At 45.6% G+C, this 27,126-nt stretch overlaps 1 protein-coding gene across 3 annotated transcripts; it reads left to right on the top strand.

Annotated features, from left to right (window-relative positions):
* Positions 1 to 632: 632 nt before the first annotated feature.
* Positions 633 to 25,181, top strand: PHF24 (PHD finger protein 24). 3 transcript variants are annotated; one of them, XM_066256861.1, is made up of 8 exons: positions 633 to 755; positions 15,566 to 15,941; positions 16,599 to 16,784; positions 18,894 to 18,972; positions 19,276 to 19,481; positions 19,825 to 19,985; positions 20,296 to 20,388; positions 20,722 to 25,181. In XM_066256861.1, the coding sequence occupies exons 2-8, from the start codon at positions 15,570 to 15,572 to the stop codon at positions 20,816 to 20,818; spliced, it is 1,194 nt and encodes a 397-aa protein (XP_066112958.1). In that variant the 5' UTR covers positions 633 to 755; positions 15,566 to 15,569; the 3' UTR covers positions 20,819 to 25,181. The 3 variants fall into 3 exon arrangements, with proteins under 3 accessions (XP_066112958.1, XP_066112959.1, XP_066112957.1); XM_066256862.1 differs by lacking the exon at positions 633 to 755 and adding an exon at positions 852 to 873; XM_066256860.1 differs by lacking the exon at positions 633 to 755 and adding an exon at positions 1,251 to 1,403.
* Positions 25,182 to 27,126: the final 1,945 nt, after the last annotated feature.

Genomic DNA, 27,126 nt, shown 5'->3' with positions numbered 1-27,126 from the left:
CTCATAGTCAGAAGTCAGAATACCAGGATTTCAATCTCACCTCCATCACACATTAGCTATGTGACCTTAGGCAAGTTGTTTAACCTTCCTGTGCCTCATTTTCATCACTAGCAAAATGTAGAAACTAACAGTACATACCCTCCAAGGTATTGTGTGAAAATTAATGACTAATTTATTTAAAGTGTTTAGACTGTACCTGGCTGGCACTTTGTTTAAAAGTGATAGCAGCATGTAGTATCATATTTACCTTGTATTTCTCAGTTCCATGATGTTAAGAACAAAACTGGTTCTTTTTTTTTTCTTGCCCCTACAGCACCTAAAACAGTATATAACAAATACTAGATATTCAAAAACTGAATTGTATTTGAGATACAGAAAATGAAGGTATGTTAAAAATGTAAATGCAATTAATTTAAATAGAAGGGTTCTTGGCATTTCATGTACAAATATTTAGTTATTTGTTTCTAATTAGTTGCTAGGTGCTTTATGACTATCTTTTCTCGCCCTCTTCAGAGCATGTAGTTTGGTGTAGTGCGTATTATATGCATTACAGAACTGCTAGCCTTCCGATAAGCTGGCTGTTCACAGTCTGAGGAAAGAGGTTGCTGCAGCAAAAAGTAGGTTGCATTACACACAGTGCTGCTTTGCTGTTGGAAACAAAAGGCCAATAATTTAAGAAAATGCCTGAGGAAGAGTTCGGCCAGCCAAGCATTTTGTAACAGCTCATTTGGAGCTCCGTAGTGGGGTACGCGAAGGTGAGTGCCCTGAGGCCAGGGTCGTTGCCGGATGCCTGCAGGAGCAGCCGGGATCGGCAGGGGTGACAGCTCAGTCCGAGGCCTCAGGAGGATGCGTCATTCTCACGACCCTAGCCAGGTGCGGGCTGCAGGATGCTTTGCCCCGGGGGAGCTGTGAGCGGCCTCAGCCCCTGGCCGTGCCCCCTCCCGGGCCGCCTGCTCCCGGAGGACACTAACCTTGCCGCGGGCGGCCGGCTGGCGCAGTCCCCGCGCCGCGGAGCCGGGCGCTGGCGGGGGGCGCCCACTGGCATCCTTGACGGCTATTGGGGCCGGCCGCCGCTCTCCTGTGGTTCCCTCAGCGCTACACTCCCGTGCGAAGTCGCCAGCTGATCCGCGAGGGCAGCGCCTCCGGCGTAGGGGGCGGGGCGGGGCGCGCCCACCGGCCCCAGACGTGGTCTCGCGCGGGCGCACGCGCCGCAGTCGCGCGGGGCGGGTAGGGTGGGTGTGCTCCGGGCGCGCGCCCCGGCCGCCTCAGCTTGCTGCTCCGCCCGCGCCGCCTGCTCCCGGCTCTCGGCCCCAGAACGCCGCTTCCAAGCAGCCATGGGCGGCGTGGGGCCAGCGGTGTAGTCCGCCAGCCCCGGACCCGCGTCCCGCACCCTGACAGTCCCGGTAAGCGGGGTCGGGGGCGGAGGGGACCCGGCAGGCACCCTACGGGGTGTCTTCGGGCCGCGGACAACCCTCTGGGGACTCTGAGGTGCTGTGTGGGAGCCGCCCCTGAGGGGGTCCCTGTGTAAATGGATGACCCCGACCATCTGCTGCCTCTGCCCTTTGGGAGAATCCCCGAGGCGGTGTGTGGGAACCGCCCCCATAGAATCACCCACTCCCCCCCTTTGAATGGAGACTCCGGGGCTCGCTCTGCTTTTGCTGCCATGAGGACGCCAAGTGGGAGGGCACCGTCCCTAAAGAGATGGTCTGTGTAACTACGGGAGGGCAACGCTAGTTGTCTCTGGAGTTGCCACAGTGGAAGACCATTTGGGAACACAGGGGACCATCAGGAAGCCTCAAGAGCCTGTGCAATGGGATGGACCCCTAGCCCTATATAAAGGAAGACCTTAGATTGTGCCCTAGAGCTGTCTGGAAGGAACCTCTGCCTGGGAGGAGGGGACCCTGCCATGGCATACAGGCCAAGAGTGACTTTCCATATGCCCAGAGGACTTTGGCCTTGACCTCCCTTCACACTCAATGTGTCCTAACTTGTGCCCCTCAAATGTGGTCCAGAGGTGGGGATCTTGTGGGGCTGCTGCCTTTGTCCATTGCCCCCCATTAGCAATTTTATTCTCAGTGGTAGCCCAGATGGATTTTAGTGGAGTCAGAACTTCTATAAAGACACAGGATTCAAGTAAGAGAAGGACCATGAAGCCTCTGAAGCAAAGAAAGGTGATTTGAATCCCTGGGCTTGACCATGAGGGAAAAAGAAGTAAGCTCAGGGGAAGCAATTGACTCTGGCAGGTCCTATAAAGAAAAAGTCCTTTGAAGGAGGGAAGAAAGGATATGTAGGGTTCTTGAACCCCGGATGTTTAACATCTTATATAACAGCCTTATGAAATTATCTCCTTTAAACATTAGGTACTTTAGTCTCAAAGAGATTTAGCAATGTGCCCAAGGTCACAAAGCTTGGAATCATGAAATCTGTTTTTTGAGATTTATTTGGGAAAAAGTATCAAGGAGAGGCAGAGCTAGAATGTATGTTTTTAAATAAGTTGCATTCAGGTAACAAATATAGATATAGAGCTTTGCAATAGTATATGCTCAGTAAATGTGATGATTAAATAAGTGGATGAGGACATTTTAATTGAGAATGAGACTGCCTAAGAAACTGATTTCCACTGCATCTCCAGATTTTAGGGTGTGGCTTCCTTCCCTGGCAGCCTCACTGTAAAGATGCCTCTTGGTGTCTCTGGACTTAATTGGGTCTGGGAGAGGCCTCTGGGTTTGGTCTTTGACAGGACTTGCTTGAGAACTAGAGGAACTCTTTGGAGGATGGTGCTTTCTGAGACAACTCTTTCTGCTACAGAATCCTTGAGGGAGCTAGAAGGGAGACAAGATCACTTTTAGGAAGCATGGCCCACACTGTCCTGTGGCCATCTGACTGCATGCACCAGCAGACATTCCACAGATACCACTCAGGACACTTTTGCCCCACAGATGCCTCAGCATGAGAAGGAGGAGGGTGGGAGAGGAGCAGAACCAAGGAAGGATTAACATTGTCTGGGGAGTGAAAAGGGTCTGCACCTGACGTAGTAACGCGCCCTCATCTTGCCCCCTCTGCTGTGGCAGTGCTTTCATTCCATCTGAATCCTTAGGGTGTGAATTTGGAATCAAGGATAAACTCTATAGTTTCTTGTCCAAAAAAATGGAGTGGTGAGGAAGCTAAGCAATGGAATTCATCCCAGGGCCATTCTGAGACAGCTTTCCCGGTCCCCTTCCTCTCTTCTACCCAGCCATAGTGACATCCTCCTATAATAGAAATGGCTTCCTTGAGCTCCTGGGGTTACATAGTGAGAAGGCAAATCAAGCTGTGAGTAAACAAAACAACCTGATTTGCCAATTTTTAGCTTTTCTTTTTAACTTGATAGCTGCCTGAAGCCTGGGTGTGGCACCTCCTGCAAAGCTCAATGGAGTAAACTGACAAAGGTTATATTAGTTTAGCACCTCCCCACTACAGAGTTGTTTGTAATCCCCTTTCAATTCAAACTCCTCTCATCAGTTTAACACACCAAAATAAAGAGGGATATATATTTTTAAAGAAAATGAGAAGAAGCAAGCCTGCTGATACGATCTTTGTCCCAATTCAGATTCGTCATTAGGGTTTTATTCCTAAACTGGTCTTTTCATTGAGGTCTCTTGGTAAGGCACCTGTGCATAGCCCTGAAAATTTTTTAGATGCCTCCAGATGCTCCCTAAATATTGGTCCTTGCATATTACCTCCTAAGAATACTGCCTAACTATCCCCTAATCACAGCATGAGCTTGCAAATCAAATCATTCCAGAATGAGTGTGAAGGATGTAACCAGGTACCTTAATCTTCTCAAAACAAAAACCGATCTCTACAAAGGGAAATAAAAGGAGAGATAATGGCTCAACCAATTTCACTTGAGTATATATCAATGTGTCTGGATTTTTCTGCCTTTAATCTTCCAAATGTTCTCTGACCACATTCTTATGATTTTCTTCCTTCCACATTTGCCATCTTTTTTAAAGTGCTTCCTTTTCCTCAAATGTGAACAGTAGAACCTTCCCCAGACCATTTCCCACACTCCCTGTACTTCCCCCCCCCCAGTATACCTGTTCCTAAGTGGATCATATTTATGCAAGTAGTTTCTTTTAGCTACAGAATCTATTATCTTCCAGTCCCACATGCTTTCTTAGTAGTGCTCTTGGTTTCTGCTACCCTCATTTCCCAAATTGATTTATTCATCTCTGATGGGACTATCATTATCCACTCCACCCCTCAATCTTAATGACCAGTTCTGACAGGAATTGCTTACCAGCTTTGAACCAAGAAACCAAGACCATCAGTGTCCAGCTGGAGACATGATTATTTTTTCCATTATAACATTTCCCTTCATTCTTCTTCCCCTTCCAGCAATCTCCTTAGAGAACCACATATATTTACTAAGTGCTACTTACTTGACAGGCACTGTGCTAGATAAATATTAGAGTTCCTTGCCCTTGAGGAGTTCACATAGAACCATCCGGTATTTCTTTAATCGTTTATTATAATGAGTAAGAAAAATAAGAGGGAAATTACAGCTTTACAGAGTATACACAGGAATCAGTGTAGAGTAGCCTTTCCCAGGCATCATTGAAATGCAGCTGCTGTTCTGTGCCTCCTCTGGCAGCCACATTCTTAGCCCCCTGCCATTGCCCTACCCAAATTACTTTTGCCCATATGCTTTGAGTAAACTGGCCACACTTGTCTTCTTAGGATAATCATGATAGTACCTTATATTTGAATAACATTAAAATTCTCAAAGTCCTTTTACATACATGATCTCTGGTTTAAGAAATGTTTCATCTTACTGGGGTTTTCCCACTAAAACAACAGTGTGTAGGCTGTATCTTTCCTCCCTTCCTTCCTTCCTCCCTTCCTCCTTCCTTCCTTTTATTTATTTATTTGGTTATTTATTTTGCCTTCTAATCAGGCTTATGGGTCTCCCAGAGGGAAAGCCCCAATGATTCACTACAGTCACTTCTTACCAGCTCTTAGACTATGAAGAAGAGTTTTCTGTTGGGTCCAACAGCCAAGCAATGCAATCATTAGTCAGCCCTGGGACTTATCAGGACTATCCTGCCTCCTGGCCTCAGAAAATCCAATTTTCTGTTTTTATTTTTCTCCCTGAAACCCAAATTTATATTCCCTTTTAAACATATTTTAAGCATACTATCTCAAACCAGTCTGGGCTGATTCTTATGTGACGGCAGATTTCCTTGCCTATTTCTATTCAGCGCCCAGCTGGCTTCATACCATCTAAGCCATGATGGATTCCCCATATAGATCCTTGCCTTGGCATGCGCATTTACCTCTTCCTGGAATGCTTTTTCCCCCCTCCTTATCCACGGGGGTAACTCCCACTTATATTTCAAAATTTAACTCAAGCAACACCTTTTTTTTTAATCCCACACTTATACCCCTACACACGCACATACATTGCATGCTCAGACTGAGTGAAGTTCCGTTTGTCTTTCTACCAACAGTTAAGTGCCTGATTTGTACCTAACACATAGTAGGCTGAACTCAGCAACTATCTGTAGAATCAACAAACAAGTAAGTCGTGATAACTATGGTGTAATAAGGGTATTAAATAGGGCTGAATCTATGCTTTGGGACCCCAGAACAGAGAACAAGGAGTGACTTGTCATCTTGCTGAAAAGCTCTGCTTTGCTAAGTGCAATCTCACCAGCCAGTCACTGATGGTGTGCTATTCCTTAACGGTTGCTCTGCTTTTGTGGGAAGCCAGCACTATAGCTTTTCATGAAGACTCATCCCAGGTCCCCAGAGGCTAAAGATCATACTGTAATTTTGTCCTCCTGTATATTAGAGCTGTGTGGGTTTTCAGTAAATATTAAACAGAAGGACCTCCCTCACATCTCATTCTCTTGAGCTGAGTGCAGGAAGGCAGCTTTACTCATTCTTCAGCCCTTTTGCTCCTTGGAAACCCCTAAAGAGCCCTATGCAGTTGGGATGACTATACCTTCCTAGGCTGCTGACTAAACATAGGCAAATGGAGGAGGACAGAGAGGTACCAGGTGGACACCTTCAGGGTCTATAGACATGAATACTAAAAGTAGTCTGTAGGCTACTGCCAGGCAACAGAATGACTGACTAGGAGCAGGCTGCAAGAGCACTGTGGTGAGGCACTGGATTCCTAAAGCAACACCTGGTCACTGGAGAACAGCCAGACCATTTTGGGCTTGAATTTCCTCAAAGCCCCAGCAGAAGGTAAGGGGACTGTTTTTGATGGTTTTTGTTTAAAGTCTCAAGAGAGATGTTAATGCGCATAGTGAGCTTAAGATCTGCAATATTATGTGCATTCTGCATTTTAAGACCCTGGTTCTGCTTGTATTTTAATACCCTTGTGGCTTGTCACCTTCTATGTTAGGTATATGGCTTTCTTTGAAGCTTTCAGACAGTCTTTCAGACACATGCTTCCTGGAACCAATTGTCAAACACCTTGAAATTTTCTCCTTATCTGCAGATGCTGCTTATGCTAAATGTTTCCAGCCAAAACCCAGCCCTGACCAAGCCTGAGAGCTTCCTACATAGATAGCCCTTAGGGCAGCTGTCCTCCTGTGGGCCAGGCCACAATGCTCCTGGATACAGTGCAAATGCAGGGGACCATTAAGTTTGGTAGTATGAGTCTCTTTTTTTCTTACTGTGGTTGTGGACACTAAATTCCAAAAATCCTGTAGCTCTCTCTTATTGTCAAAGAAATATGTAGAACTACTCTATGGTTACCTGTTCTCATCCCTGCTATCCCTGACTCACCAGTTAGGGTCCACCTCTGGGGAAGCAGAATAGATAAGATAAGCTGGTGACTTCAGTTTTTAGAACTGAGTTTTGAAGATTTGGTCTAATCAGTCCCTCTGGCCAACTCTGAGGAAGAGAATGGCTACTGATACCATAATCTCAATTAAACTCATGTTGCCCAGTCTTCTCTGCAACATTAATTCAACAAAGATTTATAGAACACATGCTCCACAGAAGGCAAAAGGAACCATCTAGATTTTTCTCCCTCTTGGCCTCAGTGAAAAACTAAGATTCCTTTTTCCACTTGCCCAACCCACTACCCCAACTCAGAGGTGTCCTTTGCCATGTCCCTGTTTAGGGAAGCCATCATAACCTCCAAACAATTACTTTAAGTTGCTTTTGAGCCTTTTCCAAACAGCTGCCATTCCCATATCAAGAATCAGGTGAAAGCAAGTCAGTAGCATGCCAAATGTGGAGATTTCTGCCTGTTAGGAGGATTGCTCCCCGGGCTCATCACAACTATGAATCTTTATGGAGAGCTTTGGAAGAAAAACCCCCTAGCTGCCTTCCTCTTCCTTATTTCTCCACCAGCTCTGGCTATGGAACAACCCCCTCCTCCTCCTACTGTCACTACTTTGCCCTTATAAACAATCCCACTGCGGTTGTAAGCATGTGCTCTGCAGAGGATGGGTGTGTCTTGCACACATACATTCCAAGCTGCCCACATATGTCTTACTGCCTGACAAATACATCTAGACAGACTTCTCTTAGCCAGAGAAAGATTCTGGTTGTCATCTATTTTCATTTCCTCCAGATTAAATAGTCAGACCGCCCTATTTTGTCTTCTACCTTCTTGTCCCTCTGTCATTCGCACCACCTGCTCCTGTTCCCTGAGTTTTTTTCCAGGCCTTCCCTAGATACCAGATACTCTGACAGTCACATCATTATTGGAACAATGTCATTTTATCCCTCTTTTATCCTTGTTAGGGAGGCAGAAAACCCCAGTTATACTTACCAGCCAAAGAAGTAATCATTAGGTATAATTTATGGGATCTTTGCAACTTGATTTCCTTTTAACTCACTCTTCCTCCTAGGACTTCTTCCAGCACAGGCAAGGCCAAGGTTTTCTCACCAGGAATTCGTTTTTACCCATTGCTAATCACTACCACTTGTTTTTCTAGAAATTAGAGCTGATTTTGTTAATTACTCAAACACTGAAGGTACACATCTTGGATATTTCAATACATTTTTGTTTTTAATCAAGGTGTCTTTTACATACAGGTTTGAGCCTCTCCATTAAGCATTAAGGATTTTAGCCTCAGCTCCGTAGCCTAATTTTGTTGCATGCTCACAGACTATCTCAGAATTAAAGCCATGTCAATTCAAAATGACTTGGTGTCTTGTTTGGGTTTTAATGGTTTCTTTTTAATGCTTCTGCTTTGCATTATCTGCACTATGGGCCTAGAAAATTGAACCATCTCAGGTAAAATGAATAGCAGTTCTCTGAGATACTGTGGTCAGGACTGGAAAGTGCTCGTTTACTTGTTTTTATGTTTGTTATTTTTGCTGTTGGATGTCATCTTCAGTCTTCATTGAAATTCCTTTAAGGATAAACCCCAAACCATTGCAATGTCACACTAATCAATTGAGATAGCTTAATAGTAATTCTTGTTATTCTTACAGAGAATAATGGTTGTACCAGGACTACATTTGTGAGTTATCTGTGGTTTGTTTGCTGATACACTTTTAATGAGTTGATTCATTTACAGAGTAACCCTCCTCATTGGCTGGTCTTAGTTCAGAACTCTTGTTACTTTGTCTGAAAAAGCCAATAAGAACCAAATGTGTACCATTGATTTTCGTCCAGTGAATCAATCTTGAAAAGTGAATTTCATATGATTATTCCAGGTTTCCAAATAAGTGTTTTTTGACTCTTTTATTTCATCCCATACCTTCTTTCTGATAAATATAAATGTTATGACTGCTTCTTAAACTTCTGATAAATCTTCTGGCAGGGGCTTCCCCAAACTATTTAGAGAGCTAGTACCTTTTGTGTATCACCAAGAGCCAAGAAGATACTATAAAGCTCTGCTGTGTTATAGTCTATATTACAAAGGTGAGGGAGGTTAATGTCTTTTAATATTTGTTTTCCAAACAACTATATAATTGATTGTCCTTTTTAAATCCACTCATTCCTCTCCCTCTTCCAGGAGTTTCTTATAGACACCTTCTACCTGCCCAGGATCCAGCTAGTTCACCATTTAAGAATCATTGCTTCAGACTTTGGATTCTTGTTGAGCTTGTTTCCACCTTTAAATGATTATAAACAATGCTCCAATAAATATTATTTTAAATATAGACACAGCTCAGAGTATCAGCTTTTCATATAGAGTAGGGTTTTCTTCAGTCAAAAGTATATTAGTAGCTGTCCGTCTCTGCTAGACCTTCCAACCACAGATTCTTAAGACAAACTTGAGAATTCTGTTCTTATATCACTTCAGCCAAAAGGGAAAGTTGCCTTATACCACAATGTTGTCCGTGTCTTTTATAAGTAACCATCTTTAAATCAAAATACAAAAGTATAGTTTTCTAATCAAAAATGTAAAATAATCCTAAGGCTCTGTTTTTCAAATTGCAAGTCAAAATCCATTAGGAAGTCTTGAAATCATTTTAGAGAGTCACTATCAAGATCATTTTTTTTTTATTTGTTTATTTTTTTACAGAGACAGAGAATGAGTCAGAGAGAGGGATAGACAGGGACAGACAGGAACGAAGAGAGATGAGAAGCATCAACCATGAGTTTTTCGTTGCACATTGCGACACCTTAGTTGTTCATTGATTGCTTTTTCATATGTGCCTTGACCACAGGCCTTCAGCAGACCTAGTAACCCCTTGCTGGAGCTAGTGACCTTGGGTTCAAGCTGGTGGACTTTTTGCTTTAACCAGATGAGCCCGCACTCAAGCTGGCGACCTCGGGGTCTCAAACCTGGGTCCTTGGCATCCCAGTCCAGTGCTCTAGCCACTGCGCCACCGCCTGGCCAGGCTATCAGGATCATTTTAATAAAATAGGATAGAAAAGATAGAAAGTCTCAGGGAGAATCATATCTAATAAAAGTAGGATTGTTTCACAAAACTTTGGGTTCAGTTACAGATCTATGAACATGTGTTTATAACCATGTGTGTACAAGGTCACATCGTGAACTATATTTCTTACTATGGGCCACAGTCAAAAAATTTGAAAAACATACCACAAAAGGTTTCTGAGGAAAACATTGTAGCCTTGGAAATAATAATTGATCATAAGGAAAGTCCTCAGTGAAGGGTGGTGTCAGTTTTGCATTCTCCTTTTTGGTGTGGTCTGCATATTTCTGTTCCTCTCACTGCATGTTGGAGACTTGCTTTCCTACCTAGCCACAGAGCACAGACAGCTGTGGGCTTTGTCATGTGGCAGTGTCAGGGAAATATAGGCCCTGCCTCTTCAAGAATCCCCTGGGTTCATAGCCCCAAACAAAAGCTCTAACATACACACACCCTTCTCTCCACCCCAAGCCCCAAACCAAACCGACCAAGGCTGGATATCTTCATTAAGTTACATAAATTTTTTTTTTTTCAGAGACAGAGAGAGAGTCTGAGAGAGGGATAGACAGGGACGGAGAAATGAGAAGCATCAATCATCAGTTTTTCGTTGCGCATTGCAACACCTTAGTTGTTCATTGATTGCTTTCTCATTGCACCTTGACTGCAGACCTTTCGCAGATTGAGTAACCCCTTGCTCAAGCCAGCGACCTTGGGTCCAAGCTGGTGAGCTTTTGCTCAAACCAGATGAGCCCACGCTCAAGCTGGCGACCTCGGGGTCTCGAACCTGGGTCTTCGACATCCCAGTCCGACGCTCTATCCACTGCGTCAACCGCCTGGTCAGGCAAGTTACATGGACTTTTTAAAGGATATAAAGAACATGAAGATTTTATTTACTTATTTATTTTCTTTTCCAAGTGAGAGGAGGAGAGAGAGAGAGACAGACTCCTACCTGCACCTTGACTGTGATTACCTGGCAAACCTGCCTGGGGCCAATACTCTGCCTATCTGGGGCCATGCTCGCAACTGAGCTATTTTTAGTGCCTGAGGCAGAGGCTCCATGGAGCCATCCTCAGAGCCCCTGGGATGCACTGGAACCAATAGAGCCATGGAAGAAAAGAAGAGGAGGGAGGAGGGGTGGAGAGGCAGATGGTCACTTCCCCTGTGTGCCCGGACCAGGAATCAAACCCAGGACATCCACACACTGGGCCAATGCTCTACCACCGAGCTAACCAGCCAGGGCCAGAACATGAGCATTTTAAATGCTTAAGACTACATACTCCAAACATACTCATTAATACAGTCATCCCTCACCATATCACGGTTCACTTTTCACAATCTCACTGTAACACAGATTTTTAAATTGTATAAATATATATCTAATTTTGTATCACAGATTTTTCGCTATATTGCGGGATTTTACAATATATAACTATATATTTATTATTTTAATAATTTTGTGGTAAAATAAGAAAAATAAGTGTGGGAAAGGTTAATAACAGGGTGGGAAAGGTTTATAAAGCCTTAAAATATATAAATAATAAAATAAATATAAGGTTGCTACTTCGTAGATTTTCGCCTATCACGTGGTGGGGGGCTGGGAGGGGGCAGGGACGGTCTGGAACCTAACCCTGCGATAGACGAGGGACTGTAGACAAAGAACTGAAGCTGAAAGCAGTAAAACAACATGCCTGGGTCACAGAACAGCAGATCCAGAACCAACATAAGTCACCAAGTTGCGAATTCTGAATTTTTAAAATTATATTAATGTGTAATATAAGAAAATTTAAAAATCCAGATTAACAAAAAGATGAAAAACATATATGTATTCTTTCTTTCAAAAATTAGATCATAACAGAGCATTTAAAAAAAATTTTTTTTATTGATTTTAGAGAGAGAGAAAGGGGAGAGAGGGGAGGGAGGGAAAGAGCGTCAACTTGTTCCACTTAGCTGTTCCATTTTAGTTGTACACTCATTGGTTGCTTCTCATATGTGCCCTGACCAGGGTCAAACTAGCAACCTCAGCACACTGGGCCAATACTCTATACACTGTGCCACCCAGCCAGGGCCAACATAAGCATTTTTGTAACTTGCTTTTTTCACTAATATGTTCATATATTTTGAACATTTTTCTACATCAATAAATGTACTTTTACTTCAATATTTTTCATATAGTTCACTTTTTCATTGTACCATAATTTGACCATTCCCCTATTGTCCAATATTTGTTTGCAATTGGGGAAAAAGGATTTTTAAATTACAATTTATTAATTGTACACTGGGCATGTATACCTTAAATGATTTCCTGAATTTGGCCCCGGCTGGTTGGCTTCGCGGTGGAGAGTCGGCCTGGCGTGTGGAAGTTCCGGGTTCAATTCCTGGTCAGGGCACACAGGATAAGTGACCATCTGCTTCTCTGCCCCTCCCTCTCCTGCAGCCATGGCTCAAATGGTTTCAAGCAAAGTTGGCCCGGAGCGCTGAGGATGGCTCCATGGCCTTGCCTCAGGCCCTGAAGTAGCTCAATTTTGCTCAGCCCAGCCGGCCAGATCATCGCCTGGTAAGGGCTTGCTAGGTGGTCATGGTCAGTCGGGGCACATGCAGGAATCTGACTCTACCTCCCTGTCTCTCAATAAAAAAATAAAAAAAAGATAAATGATTTCCTGAATTTGATCAATAAATCTCCTTTGCCACCACCCTGTAAAACGCAGTTACTCGTTCAAAGAAACATTTCTTAGGCATATACTTTAATTTTATGAACAAATTTTACATATAGGAATAAGGGATCTTCTCTTTTCAGTCAGTTTTTAAATTTAAAAATATGGATTGAGTACTTTTGGTAACAACTGATGGTAGGGCAAGCACCCAGGCAGGGTAGGAATTTGTATCACCTTCGTACATACAAGAATTATTTCTGGAAAGAAAATATGGCTGTCATCAGATATTATGTACATTAAGAATTTCTTAAAAAATCAAAAGGACTTCTCCACAATTAATTAATTGGGAAATGTTTATTAAGTGTCTATTCTCTTCCAGACACATTGCTAGGCAGTGGAGACAGGCACTGTGCAGTGTAAAAACAATCTATAGGGGAAATGGACATTGATCAGATAATCATCCTCTTGAATATGTAATGACAAAGATAAGTGCTCTAGAGCAGAAGAGCATGGTGCTGTGAATACTCCGACCTGGAGTCAACAGTGGCTGGGGAGTCAGCAGTGATGAAGAGGCACTAGACAGGTGAAAAGAAATGTTCAAAATTCCAAAAAAAAAATAGAGGGAGCATGGCAAATAAAGAAGGCCAGTGGGGTTGGAACACAGAGTAAGGAAGAGAGGCCAGACCAAGCAGAGCCTCACAGGTCATGATAGACAGAGGCAGATTAAGGTCGGTTGAGGCCCTGAGCGCAGAAGAAAATATTGGGCCCCTTACGTTAGAAAAAAGTGTAAAGTTGGGGTTTTGTGGGACCTTCAGAAGTCAGGGCCCAGGGCACACACCTGGTGCGCCCACCGTTAAATCCACCTCTGATGATAGACTAATTTGGAGGACTTTATCCTGAAAATTATAGAAAGCCATTGAAAAGTTTTAAGCAGGGGCTAACATAACACCTAAATGTCCCAGAGACATCCTTAATTCAACATGCACGAAAATCCAATTTCATTGTTCCTCTTTCTTATTTTCTAGTTTCTGTAAATAGCACTACTGTTCTAGTTAGTTGATTTCAAACTGCCCTCTCAGTAAGTCAGACAGAGGGGTAGGGGGAGGTAAAAGAGGGTAAAGGGGAAATAAATGGTGACAGAAGGAGACTTGACTTTGGGTGGTAAACACACAATACAGTATACAGATGTACTATAGAATTGTACACTTGAAACCTATGTAATTTTGTCACCCCAATAAATTCAATAAAAATTATTTGAGAAAAATAGGTCAGACAGAGAAAGACTGAATGAAATACTGTATAATCTCACTTATATGTGGGAAATGAGGGGTGGAAGAAATGGAGAGATATTGGTCAAAGGGTAGAAGTGTTCAGTTATAAGATGAATAAGTTCCAGGATCTAAGGTATAGCATGGTGACTATAGTTAGCAATATTGTATTGTATACTTGAAAGTTGCTTTAAGAGTAGAGCTTTAATGTTCTCACCATAACAACACTATGTTAATTATGTGAGGTAAAGGATGTGCTAACTAACCTTATTGTGGTATTTCACAATGTATATACATGTATCAAATCATCGCATTTTACACCTTAAATGTATATGTTATATGTCACATAAAGCTGGGGAAAACTATATAAAACTGCCCTCTCCCTCTCTACCTTTGACCAATCACTTATTTCTAAATTTCTCTAATTCTGTTTCCATGGTATCAAATAGACTCCGTCATCATCATTCCTGTTGCCATCATTTCAGTTTAAACTCTCTACATCTTACCTGGACTGATACAGTAGCCTTCTAATTCACCTTAACCTTTCCTCCTACCCTCCGTCACCCTTTCCCCCAAACAAACAGAGGGTAACTTCATACCCATCCTTCAAGGTCCACTTTGACTCCCAGTAGTGTAGGCTCACCTTCCTTTGAGTACTTCCAGCACTTTGTCTTGCTCTTTGAATTCTGATATTAAGTAGCTTGAGTGGTAAGACTCTGTTCTCCTGTCCTATTTCCTATTGTGAGTGGTCAGTGCCTTGCACATAATACTGTTCAATAAGCCTTGATTATAATGGATTGAAAGCAGGACTAAAATGGACTCTCTCTGCTCTACTTTCCATAGAACAGACATTCCCTGGCTGAATTCCACTAATACCCCTCAGGGTAGGAAACAGCAAACAGCTTTGCAATACCCCTCACTTCCTAATGCTATGCCCTGCAGAGGAAGAGTGGGGATGATGTTACTTTTTAACCTATAAAGGACATGGACCTTTCTTGAACAGTTCAGAAAATCAAAGCAGAAAAATGTGGGAGTGATATTAATGAAGACTTAAAAATTTTGAGAAGCACCTTAGAGCTTGAATGGGCCAGTCATCTGTTTTGGGGTCTGCTGATAGATAGATTCATTAAGAGGCATAGCTACTAATTAGAGGAGCAAGGGAGTATTTGTGACCTTGACAGGGATAAGGATAGGGTTTCCTGACTGCCTATTCAGGAGTCCTCTAAAAATAGGACTTTGTTTACTCTGACTCAAAAAGTAGACATTTGATGTGGATTATCCTTAGATGGATTGTGCACAGCACTTATTTGAGAAGCTTTTCTTCAATCAGAAGTCTAAAATATGTTGCTGTAGTCTTGCTTTAAACCCTGGGTCATCTTGGGGCAGAGGAGAGGGTTGGGCTCTGAGGCCTCCAACTATCTCAAAGTAGCAGAGGCCTGGGACCTCTGGACCCAATTGGCTTTAGGACAGGAAGGAAGGTCAAAATGCCATTTCACATTTGTAGAGTGCTTTCCAGACACTATAAACCCTTGAACTAATGTTATCTTCATGATAGCCCTACGAAGTGCACTGAGCAGATAGCTTTCATTTCCTAGATGGGAAAACCAAAGTCACAAGCCAGTTAGAAATAGAACCAAGGTCTTCTGACTTCTTAAAAATTGTTCTCTCCACTCTACCACTACTGAGTTCCAGAAAAAGAGAAGCTGTTTAACAGCACTTGAACTTAGGTAAGTACTTGAAACTGACTGGTTCAACATGATCAACCACTGGATGAGTCTAGGCCCCTCTGCTTTTTATTCACAGAGCCATGGGGGTGTTGATGTCCAAACGGCAGACAGTAGAGCAGGTGCAGAAGGTGAGCCTGGCTGTGTCTGCCTTCAAGGATGGGCTACGGGACAGGCCTTCCATCCGACGCACAGGTGAACTTCCGGGGTCCCACGATGGCACTGTAGAGAGCTCTGTCCAGGAGGTGCAGGAGGAGAAAGCAGAGGCAAGTACCCCAGTGCTACAAGAGAGCAACATCAACCGTGCAGCCTGGGAAAGGCTCCGAGACGGGCGTGGAGTGGAGCCTGAGGAGTTTGACAGGAACTATCGTTTTACACCCCCTGCCTTCATCCGCCCCACCCGGAAGCTGGATGATGACAAGCCTCCAGATATCTGCTTGGAGCCCAGAGAGCTTGTGAGTGTCCAGTTAGGGCAGATTCCTCAAGTTTTAGATCTTCTGAGGATCAGGGAGCAGGACAGGATATGGTTAAAGTGAGACTCAAAACCAGAAAGATGGAGTTGACTCCACAACAAATTTTGAGTTTCTTCCACAAAAATTAAAATGGTATATTCTGGATTAGTCTTAGTGAAAGACTTGAGGCAGTAGGTGACAAGGAATGATACCATGGCAGGTCTGCCAGCCTGCCCACCTAAGGGATAGTACTCCCTGGAGGGACCATTTGGATATTTGTGCAGTGGGGGCAGTTAGGGGAGGTCATAATAAGTGTGAGAATTGCTACTGGTGTTTGGTGCCAAGAAAACCAGGATACTAAGTGTCCTGCAATGCCTGGGACAATCTTTCACAACAGATTATTCTTTCTAAAACTGATACTAGTATTCTTATTCAGAAACATGGTTGCAGAGGCCTGAGCAGATGGAGGAGCCTGCTGGTTCTTGTCTTCCAGAGAGACAAGATAGGAGATTCTTCCTTAACACTAGCTTCAGTTTGAGTTGTTTCTCTAGGCTGCTCTGGGGAGACTCAGTCCTATGTCAGTAGCTCTGTGCTTAGTGGCCAGAGGACCTTGCTGCCTGTACTTACACATCCCTGTTCATTCCTGCCATCTTTCCCCAGGTTGACAATGATGAGATGTGTGATGTCTGTGAGGTCTGGACAGCAGAGAGCCTCTTCCCATGCAGGGTCTGCACCAGGGTTTTTCATGATGGCTGCCTGCGTCGCATGGGCTACATCCAAGGAGAGAGTGCAGTAGAGGTGACTGAGATGGCACACACAGAAACCGGCTGGAGCTGCCACTATTGTGTGAGTCTGGATCTGTAGGGACAGTGTTGCTGCTGTACCGCAGAGGACATGGCACTTTTCCTGAAGGCCCAGTCTTAGAACACTGGTTTCTAGGCAGTGTCCTAAAGAGTTTTTCAATAGTAGTTATAAGTGTCCTAGAGCTAAGACAGGATTTCTCAATCCTAGTACTATTAACATTTTGTTGTGTATTAATTCTTTGTTGTGGGGTTGTGTGCATTGTAGGATTTTTAGCAACATCACTAGCCTCTAGCCCCCATCTAAACACTGATGATTCTCAAATGTGTGTATAGACTTAAATTTTCTGTCTCTTGGACTTATATTCATCTTTATGTTTCACATGTATTTTGTATTCAGTATGCCCCCAAGTGAACTTATCTTTCTCCCAAAACCTGGGGTTTTTTTTGTTGTTGTTGTTGTTTTGTATTTTTCTGAAGCTGGAAACGGGGAGAGATAGTCAGACTCCCGCATGCGCCCGACAGGGATCCACCCGGCACGCCCACCAGGGGCGATGCTCTGCCCACCAGGGGGCGATGCTCTGCCCCTTCGGGGCGTCGCTCTGTTGCGACCAGAGCCACTCTAGTGCCTGGGGCAGAGGCCAAGGAGCCATCCCCAGCGCCTGGGCCATCTTTGCTCCAATGGAGCCTCGCTGCAGGAGGGGAAGAGAGAGACAGAGAGGAAGGAGAGGGGGAGGGGTGGAGAAGCAGATGGGTGCTTCTCCTGTGTGCCCCAGCCGGGAATCGAACCCGGGACTTCTGCACGCCAGGCCGATGCTCTACCACTGAGCCAACCGGCCAGGGCCAAAACCTGTTTTTCCTCCATTTCTTACCTCTGTGAATACTACCTTGCCCCACCCCCAGTTACCAACCCCAATTCATTTCTCTCTTACATCCCTCACATCTAGTAAGTCAACAGGTCCTATTGATTCTACCTTCTAATATATCTCTCAAATCTCTCCCCTCTTCTCTTTTCTCACATCTTAGTTTAGTCACTCATCTTTTCTTATCTATACTATCGAAACAGCCACCAGATTTCCCCCTCTAATCGATTTTCCACACAGCAGTCAAAGATCTCACCATGGTACGCCACACTTAAAAACCCTTCAGTGACTCCTCTTTGCTCTCAGAATAAAAACTCAATTTAAGGGGCTCAGTAAAAGGGCATCTGAGGCACTTCCCAGTCAGACGTCTGCCTGCCTCCCCACCCTTTTATCCTTCCTTCTTGCTTTCCCCACACATACTCTATGCTCCAACCACAGTGAACATCTCAGTGTTACACAACATTGTGCCCAGAGTATACTAAATGCTCAGAAGTGTTTATTGAAAGAATAGTTTGAGTTCTTTATGAAATCCACAAATGAATATTCATGAAACATCTGTTCTTTGCTGATATTTTAGGGGGAAAATATCCTACTTGTAAGAATCTTTGATATTTTAAAGACTGTAAGATGATAAATTAATGTTAACAAATTAACATATCAGTGCTTTTTTGAAATTAAAACTTCTATGGCACCACACACAAAAAAAACTCATTTGATTTTAGAAACTTTGTCATAATAGCATCTCTTTCAAAACTACTCTGGAATAAATTAAAGTGATACAACCCACTAGGAACAGAGTTACAATTAAAATTATTTTAAACTAAAGTACTCTTTGAGCATAGTCTAACACAGAAGCCAAAACTATAAAATGGGTAAAGATGGAGCCACTCTGGTTGATGGAGCCAGGGAGTCACAACCCTACCCCTTAATAGCCCCCTTTCTCCCTTGCAGCAGCTTCCTAATGCACTTTTAAGGGAGCCCTAGGGTATCTCAGAAAATGATTTTAAACCCACTATTTTAGTATAGGGGACTTTAGTACAAGGGCTGGAATGAGAATACCTGGGTTGTGGGGAAGATTCTGCTCCATGGTTGAGCAACTCTAAGCAAGTCCTTTCCCTTTTCTGGGTCTTCAGTCTCCTTGACTGTGAGTGAGAGGCTAGGATCAGAGGATTTCAGAATTGCCTTTCATTTGAAATACTAGTTCCATTTCTCGTGATCTTGGCCTTTCTCTCTTAGGGGCCTATGTGGCCACTGACTCAGCTCTTCTCGTTTTTTTGTTTGTTTGTTTTCAGGACAACCTCAACTTGCTGCTTACTGAAGAGGAAATGTACAGCCTCACAGAGACCTTTCAGCAGTGTAAAGTCATCCCAGGTAAGGCTGGATGGTGCTGCTGGATGGAGGGGGCCAGACGGATTTCCCCATCATACTTTCTAGGGTGAAAGAAGTATCCTGGAATTGGGGGCTAGCTGGTAAATAAGTCCCTACTCCCAAATTGGTGGCCAGCAGGGGCACCCACACCCAGCCACAGCCTGAGCTATCCTGGTTATGGGAGACAAAGAATCTACAAGAGCTGGGGGTATAAGGGCTCTGCAGGGTACCCTAGAGGTGGGTGGAGGAACCCCACAGGCTGAGGAAGGAGTGAGCATGGCTAGCATGTGGTGTGCCTCCCCATAGATTGCTCCCTGACGCGGGAGGACTTCCTGCGCTACCGCCACCAAGCAGCAAAGCAGGGGGACAGTGACAGGGTTCTAAGTGAGGAGCAAGAGGAACAGGCAGCCCGCCAGTTTGCAGCCCTGGACCCTAGTCATCGAGGACACATAGAGTGGTCTGACTTCTTGTCCCATGAGTCCCTCCTACTTCTGCAGAAACTGCGTCCCCAGGTAAGGGCCAGCTGGGATGAGTTGTCTATGGGATACTGGGTGATAGACATCTGGGAAGAATGTTAGGGAGAGTGGGGGGAGCTCTGGGTAGTCTCTGAGCAGGGGCCAGAAAAGGGCTCAGGTTTCACTCAGGGACAGGTGACCCAGGGCCTAGGCTGAGGAAACTGCCCAAGGAAGATTGAGTTGCGCTGGATTCCACTGCAAATGTTGGTGCAACGAGAAAGGCTCTGGGCAGCTTCAAAGGGAGGTTGCAGAAGTGGTAATGGAGGTAGAATTCTCTGTGACTTGCCAGTTTACAAAGTGTTTCTACGTCCAAGTTCTTAACTTGTCTCTTCTTCCCCAGAACTCTCTGCTAAGGCTTCTGACAGTCAAGGAGCGGGAGCGAGCTCGAGCTACCTTCCTGGCCTGGGGCAGCGGGAGCACCATCAGTGAGACAGAGTGCCGCCGTGCACAGCACTCTTGGTTCTGCAAACACTTCCCAGAGGGTCCTTCCTCCAGTGTCAGGTCCGCTCCCTACAAGTCCCTGCCCTCACTGATGTACCCTCTTCCTTTTCCCATGCCAAATGGCCCTAAATATGAAAGGTACCTCCTGGTTTCTCCTGCCAACAGCCAGGAGAGGATCCTTGTTTGCATTAGACAGAGGACACTGACTCCTTTTGGCTGAGGTATAGGGCAGCCTTTACTCCAACTCTAAGCTTTACCCCATGTCAGAAAACTTAGACATGCACAACTAGAGCCATGGGTTCACAAGGGCTTGGGAGGAGCCAGGCCTTTCATTGTCCCACTCCTAACTACATGTCCTTGTGCCCAACAGCATCAGCCATGTGGGTCCCATAGCAGACAGCAGTCCAGCCAGCAGCAGCAAGAGTCAGGACAAGGCCCTGCTGCCCGCAGAGCATGAATCCAGGTGAGTAGGATCTCCTCACCTGCTGTCTGCTCCCCTGACCCCCCCCCAAACACACACAAATAAGAGAGGACATTACCCATTGCTCCCTCGAAAAAGCAAGTGTCCACCCCAGAAACTAGGCTCCAAGGGTGTATGTACACTTGACCCCAGATCCATAGGGCCAGCCAGCTGGTCCGTCAGCTTGGAAATAGAGTGGCCATAACAATGTCAGGCACAGTCCAGAGCTTCCCTGAGTTTTGTCCAATTCAAGCCATGCTGACACCAGGATAAGGTCTCATGAGCCCTTGGGCTCTGCAACCAGCCTCACAAACATGTTCTTTGATTCCGCTCCAGATCTGTGGACTGGCCTACCTTCCTGCGGGAGAATGTCATCTACATCTTGGCTGCTCGCCCAAACAGTGCAGCCATTCACCTGAAACCCCCAGGATAGCGTGGAGAAGAGAAGCTCAATTCGGGGACAGTAGCGTTCTCTCCTTCTCCTTTCTCCCTTTCCCCCACCAACCTCTGATACTGAGACTTATAAGGATGGAGCACTGCCAGCATCTCAATTTGTCACCAAGCTTTATGGCACTGAAATCACCATCACAACAGAGGCAGTAAATGCACTGCCACAGGGAGAAGCCCTGGGAGCCGTGGCAGGACCCAGTCCTGGACACACACACCTCCACCTTCACACAATAGACTAGACTCGCCTCTGCACATGCATATGCATGCACACTCACACACATACACACCTACATGTCCATGCCTTCAGAGACCTGGTTATTTTGGTTTAATATGGACCAGAGTTCCTTCATTAAGCCACTGGTAGAGATTAGAGGCTCTCGACTCACCCCATTCTATTGGCCAGTTCCAATTTGATTAGATAAGACCCTGGCCAAGTGATTCTTAATAAGGGGGCATATCAGACTCAAATGCTGTCCTGGGGATGATGACAGCCTCCATTTTGTCTATTGAAAACCCCTTCTGTGGTGAGCCACTGTTCTGGTAGGTGTATGCTATGTTCTTCAGGTGTGTCGGGGTGGAAAAATGGCTAAAAACCACCACTTCCCTTTAGCCCATTATTTATTTAAATCCCAATTTGTGGTAACAGAGAAGGTAACTAGTCTGTGCAATCCTAATTATAAAAGGGGGCGGCAGTCCTTCCCAGGGACCCAGAAGTCTAGGAACCTCTCAGGTCATTCAAGTCCAAAAGTCTTTTTGAAGAACAGTCAAAAACCAAGGTTAGCCATCCTGGCCCTTGTTTTCCGATGCAAGCTCATGGCCCAGAGCCCAAGGGGCCTGAATGGAACAAGTATGATGGCAGGAATCAAAGCCCTCTGTGTTAGATGTTTCATCCAAGTCAGCTACCACAAAGACCTAAAGCCTGAGCTCCAGTGAGGACAAGTTCTAGATGGAAGAGAAGACAAGGTTCATGCTTTTCTGCCCTTCCAGCTCAACTTCACTGTATACCTAGAAAAGTATGCCATTGTAAGGAGAACAGAGCCAGCCTCTTCCATAGCACAAGAAAGAGCAGCTCCAGAGAAGCCCCAAGCAGGGACTCCTTTCATCCACCTTGACCATGAAGATAAGAGGCTGGACCTAGGAAGATTTGTATCTCAGCTCTCTTAAGCAGTTAACATCCCAGCAAAGCCTCACAGGAGAGTTTTCCCTTCTCCCCATTGCTGAGATATGGCCTGAGCTGCTACTTCCTCCCACTATTCACCACGTGTTCTTCCCACCAGGCTAAGGCCCTGGGCCTAGAATGGGAGAGCATTGAGGACAAGCAGAAGCTGCCACAGACCATCAAGGCCTGGCCTCTAAGCCCCAGCTATTCTTCCTGAATTCTCATCAGTGCATTTTGTGGGTCAGCCCTGGCCTTTGGGTTCAGGTTTCTGTTTCCAACCTAATGACTTAGGTTTAGCCCAATCTAACTACCACAAGTTATTTGAGAGGGGGTTGGCTCAGTCATGCAGAAGCTAACATATCCCCATTGCTCAAGTAACTTGTACTAAATTGGTTGTTAACAGAAGAAGCAGCATATAGCTTAGTGTTGAGATGCTCAGAGGGAGGGGTATCTGCAACCAGAAGTGGGGTATATGGTCTCCTGCAGAAACTGCCTGACCTGGAAGCAGGGTGAGAAGCCTCTGAGTTTGGGTTATTTAGGTCTGAAATGAAATAGAGGACAAATCTGGGTTCATGTATATGACCCTGAACTTTTCAAACCCCATAGCTTTTTTGTAAATATTCCTTAGCCATACTCTCAGGACTGATCAGTAGGAGGAGAAGTCATTATTCAGTCCAACCCAAAAGAAAAAAGAGAGAGAAGGAGAAAGCACATGACTCTTGGGCCCAAGGACTGCATCTTAAGCAGCCAGGCCTGAGAAGATTAAAGCACATTAAGCACAGGGCCTCTTGCTTACTATCCTGGCAAACCACTTTCTACATCAGTGGCCCTAGGCTCCTTGATCTCACAGACAGGGCATTTTGATTAAAGACAAGCTCTGGAGTTTGAGAGCTGAACAGCTTTTTTTCTCCTGCCTCATCATCAGTCACAAGGACTAGAAGTCCACCTTCTCATTTCCTGACTTCACAGATCAAGGTGATGCCTATGTCTCTGGAGCTGCAGCTTCTAGTTTTCTGTGGGTGAGTGGTGAAAGACCATGGGCCAGATCAGGCTAGTTGGATCCCAGGAACTGGCAAAGCAGGCCTCAGAGTTCTTCCACAATAGAATCAGGCCCCTTTGGCATCACCTCGCCCTATTTCAGGACAGCCAGCTTCCTTGGTAGGGGTATGCTGCAGAGGGCCCAGGGGGACACTGCCCCCAGCCAAGGATAGAGTCCCCAGTCCACATGAGTCCTAGGAAGCAGAAGAGCAGAGAAAAGCAACCAGCTTCTTCTCTATAGGCATCTTAACTTCTTACCAGAGGAGAGTTCCATTGCTTTCTGTCTGTGATCTCCATTTGCAGTGGCCTAATCCATGGAGTCCTTCAGTATGTATGGAGACATTCAAACTTTTATAAACCTAGTGAACTCAATTCTCTTTCCTTTTCAAACCTTTCCATCACTGTGACTCTGAAATTCTTGCCAAGCACAGAAATTAGCGTATGACTCTAATAAGGGTAGGAGAAAATGTTTCAGTCTTTTCTTGGCTGCCGAAAACTGAGATCAGTGCTTTTCCCAAGCACCACCCATCCCATCCCCAAATGAGAGGCTGTTTTCCACCCAGCAGTCCTCTTCCCCATGCTCAAATTTGAGTACAGGGGCATCTGGATGACACAGAGAAGCTGCAGCAACAGAGGGTCAGCCGAGGCAGTGGCTGTGGCCATGTGGCCTCTCCAAGTCTGCTCCATGGCTTCCTCTCCTAAGACCAGCCTTCCCCAGCAGATGCAGGCTCTGCACTTTTGAGCAGCAGCCCTTTTGGAGCAGTTCCCTCACTCCTAGGTACTGACCCACTCAAGTGCTCTTCTTCCTTTGAGGACAGCCAAAGCCATGAGCACATTGCCTCTTCCTGCCCTCAGCCCAAGTGACTAGGGCTGCAGGGCTGACACTGGCCTTTCTGGCCCTGGTGCTCCCTGTGGGATGTCACCCTGGCCTTGTTTGAGTGGCCAAATCTGGGTTTCCCCCATTCCTATCACCAACATGGGAAACACAGAATCAAACTGCCTGGGAAGAGGGCACCTCACTGGGAGGTAAGCCCAGGATTGTGCCTAGGCCTCTTAGCCCAAAGCACAACCTCAACCATGTGTGTCTCACAGCTTTAGTAAGAGTGGTGCCAGGAAGTCCTAAAGCCAAGAGGGAAGCTCAGCAAAGACTTTCTGGCAGGGCTAGCCATGACTACCCCAGAGCCATGAGTAACCTCCAGGTAGGACTGGTAGCAGGCTCTAGTGACCCTGCAAGCATGTTCCCTTCTACCCAGCAGAGTAAAGGGAGATATATACTTGGCACTAAAAGACAGAACCACCCTGATGCCAGAATTTCAGGACATCCTGGCAGCACCTGTAACCATAACCCCCTTTTTACCCCTCTATTACAGTGGAATAAAATTGCTACTTTCTCCATGCCACTTAGTTTGGATTTTCTCAGGATCTCCCTCTGGGCCCCTGCCTGCAGCCCACAACAGAGATCTATCTCCCTGAGTGAGGGATATTAATGTATCATGCCTGTTTCCAACAGCTCAGCCCGGAGTGGGGTGGGACTGGGCATTTTCCTGCTGTTGCTTTCCTGCTGCCACTGCTTTTGGTAACCCTGAAAGGAAAAACAAAAAACCAGGTTACAGAATTTCCACGAGAACCAACTAGCACTAAGGAAAACCTTCTTCCCTCTGGGCCACATACCCTGATGACCCAGATCATGGAGAGGGTATCAGGTCTGGTCTGGGCCAGGGACTAAGAAGTCCAGTCACAGTATGTATAAAATGGGTTGATGTAACCACAGATGTGAACAAGGTATAAGTAGCAAAGCCTTTCCATATCTATGGGGAAACACAGGCCTTCAAGTTTACCCTCCTTTAAGAGATGGCCTATGCTCTGTGTCCCAGCCAAAGTCAGGCTTGGGGGGGGGGGGGGGGGGCGGGGTCTGAGAGCTCTCACATAACAATGAAGGATCCAGTGCCCTGTGGTCCCTCGTGCCCTTCTTATGTGCTTTTCTGAGGAAGGTAACTTGACAGTAAGCTTAGGGGAACATCCCCAAGCCCTGTCCTCCCATCATTATAGCTGCATGCTCCTCCCTATGGCTCAGCCTTTACTCAAGAAGGAGCTGATGCTCCCAGAGGCTGGGCACAGTGGAAATCATAATAAAGAAATTGTGATGCTATTTCAGCTTCCCGTTTCCTGTTGTTGGGACATCTGGCACGTTTCTGTGTGATTTTATGTCATTGGCAAATTCCTGAGTCTGGGTCTAAGACAGGAGCAGCTGTGGCCTCCAAGAACACAATACATTGCAGCTCTCTTTCTAGAGCTTTCCTGGTACTGACCTTCCCAAGAATCAAGTGATGGGTGGGGATGGGAGGAGGCAGGAGTCCCATCACCAACTCAGAGGGGATATGAGGCACTGAAGAGGCCAGAGTTTTTGGAGACATTGAAGAAGTAAAGCCTCTAAGCCTGTCTGCTATGTATTGCCCCACCCTCCCCACGAAGGGCCCTTTTTAGACGCCTTTCCCAGTTCCTGCTGAGCTACAAAGTTGAGAAGGTAATTGGTTGTTTTCTCCTGCTCTTCTGGGCTGTACTTGGTCTGAGTGTGTCCTATCCATTTTTGCTAGTTTTAATGTGACATTTAATGTAATATAATAGGATTGAGTAAACTACAATCTGGAGAAGCTTTTGGATGACCATAGAATCTCCACTCATCCCTTTACCTGGTAAGAACAGGAAGTGCTTTGCATAAAGTAATTAATCTTCAAAATAACCTTATGAGATTTATATACAGATGAGAAAAGTGAGGAACAGAGAGGCTGAAAGTTTCACACAGCTAGAAAGCAGGGGAACCAGGTAATCTGGCTTCAGTACCTATATTCTTTTTTTTTTTTTTTTTTTTTTTTTTTTTCATTTTTCTGAAGCTGGAAACAGGGAGAGACAGTCAGACAGACTCCCGCATGCGCCCGACCGGGATCCACCCGGCACGCCCACCAGGGGCGATGCTCTGCCCACCAGGGGGCGATGCTCTGCCCATCCTGGGCGTCGCCATGTTGCGACCAGAGCCACTCTAGCGCCTGGGGCAGAGGCCACAGAGCCATCCCCAGCGCCCGGGCCATCTTTGCTCCAATGGAGCCTTGGCTGCGAGAGGGGAAGAGATAGAGAGGGAAAGCGCGGCAGAGGGGTGGAGAAGCAAATGGGCGCTTCTCCTGTGTGCCCTGGCCGGGAATCGAATCCGGGTCCTCCGCACGCTAGGCCGACGCTCTACCGCTGAGCCAACCGGCCAGGGCTAGTACCTATATTCTTAATCCACCCACAGTTCCAGGCATAGGTGGGAGTACAGCCAATGGCCTCTGTCTAAAGTACACTTCTAGGAAATGGCTACTGGGTGGTCTAGCACCTCCCCTTTCCACCTTCTTGGAACAGACATACACAGGTAGTCAGGCCTATAACCATGTCACAGGATTTCTTACCAGCTGCACAGCTCACCCCATTCACTTGCAGGGCTCCCATACCTCACCTCCCTGGAGTTTCTCCATGGAAGTCCATCAGGCTCAGGATAGCTTAGTAACATCCTACAGGTCCCTTCTCTGTCTCTAGGCACAGTGAAACCAAGCATTGGGACAGAAAAAGAGGTATAAAAGCTGGGCCTCTGTAGACACTAATAACAGATTTCCCCACCTCAGTCCAGCAGTCCTGACTGGAACTTTAGACCCTTTCAGAACTGTTCTTCCTACCAATTGCCACTTGTTTCTGGGGCTGGATGGAGCCTTGGTTCCATGTGTTCTGCCCACCCTGTCCTGCTTTGGCTTAAGTGTACTCCTCTTTATCTCTAGGGAAAGTCATTCCCCCAAAGGTAACAGCAGCTGCTAATTTGCTAAACATGGAGTAGTGTGTTCTCTGTCCCATCCCACCCAAAGGGTTATTTGAAGTTGAACCTTGCTGATTCTGTTCCTCGGCTGTAAAAATTTAGAAAATAGTCCCTTTTCTGTCTGCCTCCTAGGCTGATAGTTGAGTGAGAACAGAATAACTTTGATAAGAGAAAAGAGCTGAGTGAGCAGCTTGGATTTCTGGCCCCATCTGAAGGCTGTGTGTATATCCTCTTCCACCCACCCACGTAACTCCCA

The sequence above is a fragment of the Saccopteryx bilineata genome, chromosome 2 (genome assembly GCF_036850765.1).
Source record: "Saccopteryx bilineata isolate mSacBil1 chromosome 2, mSacBil1_pri_phased_curated, whole genome shotgun sequence".
Taxonomy (NCBI): Eukaryota; Metazoa; Chordata; class Mammalia; order Chiroptera; family Emballonuridae; genus Saccopteryx; species Saccopteryx bilineata.
The sequence above is the reverse complement of the archived record's forward strand: the minus strand, read 5'-3'. Positions and strand labels throughout refer to the sequence as shown.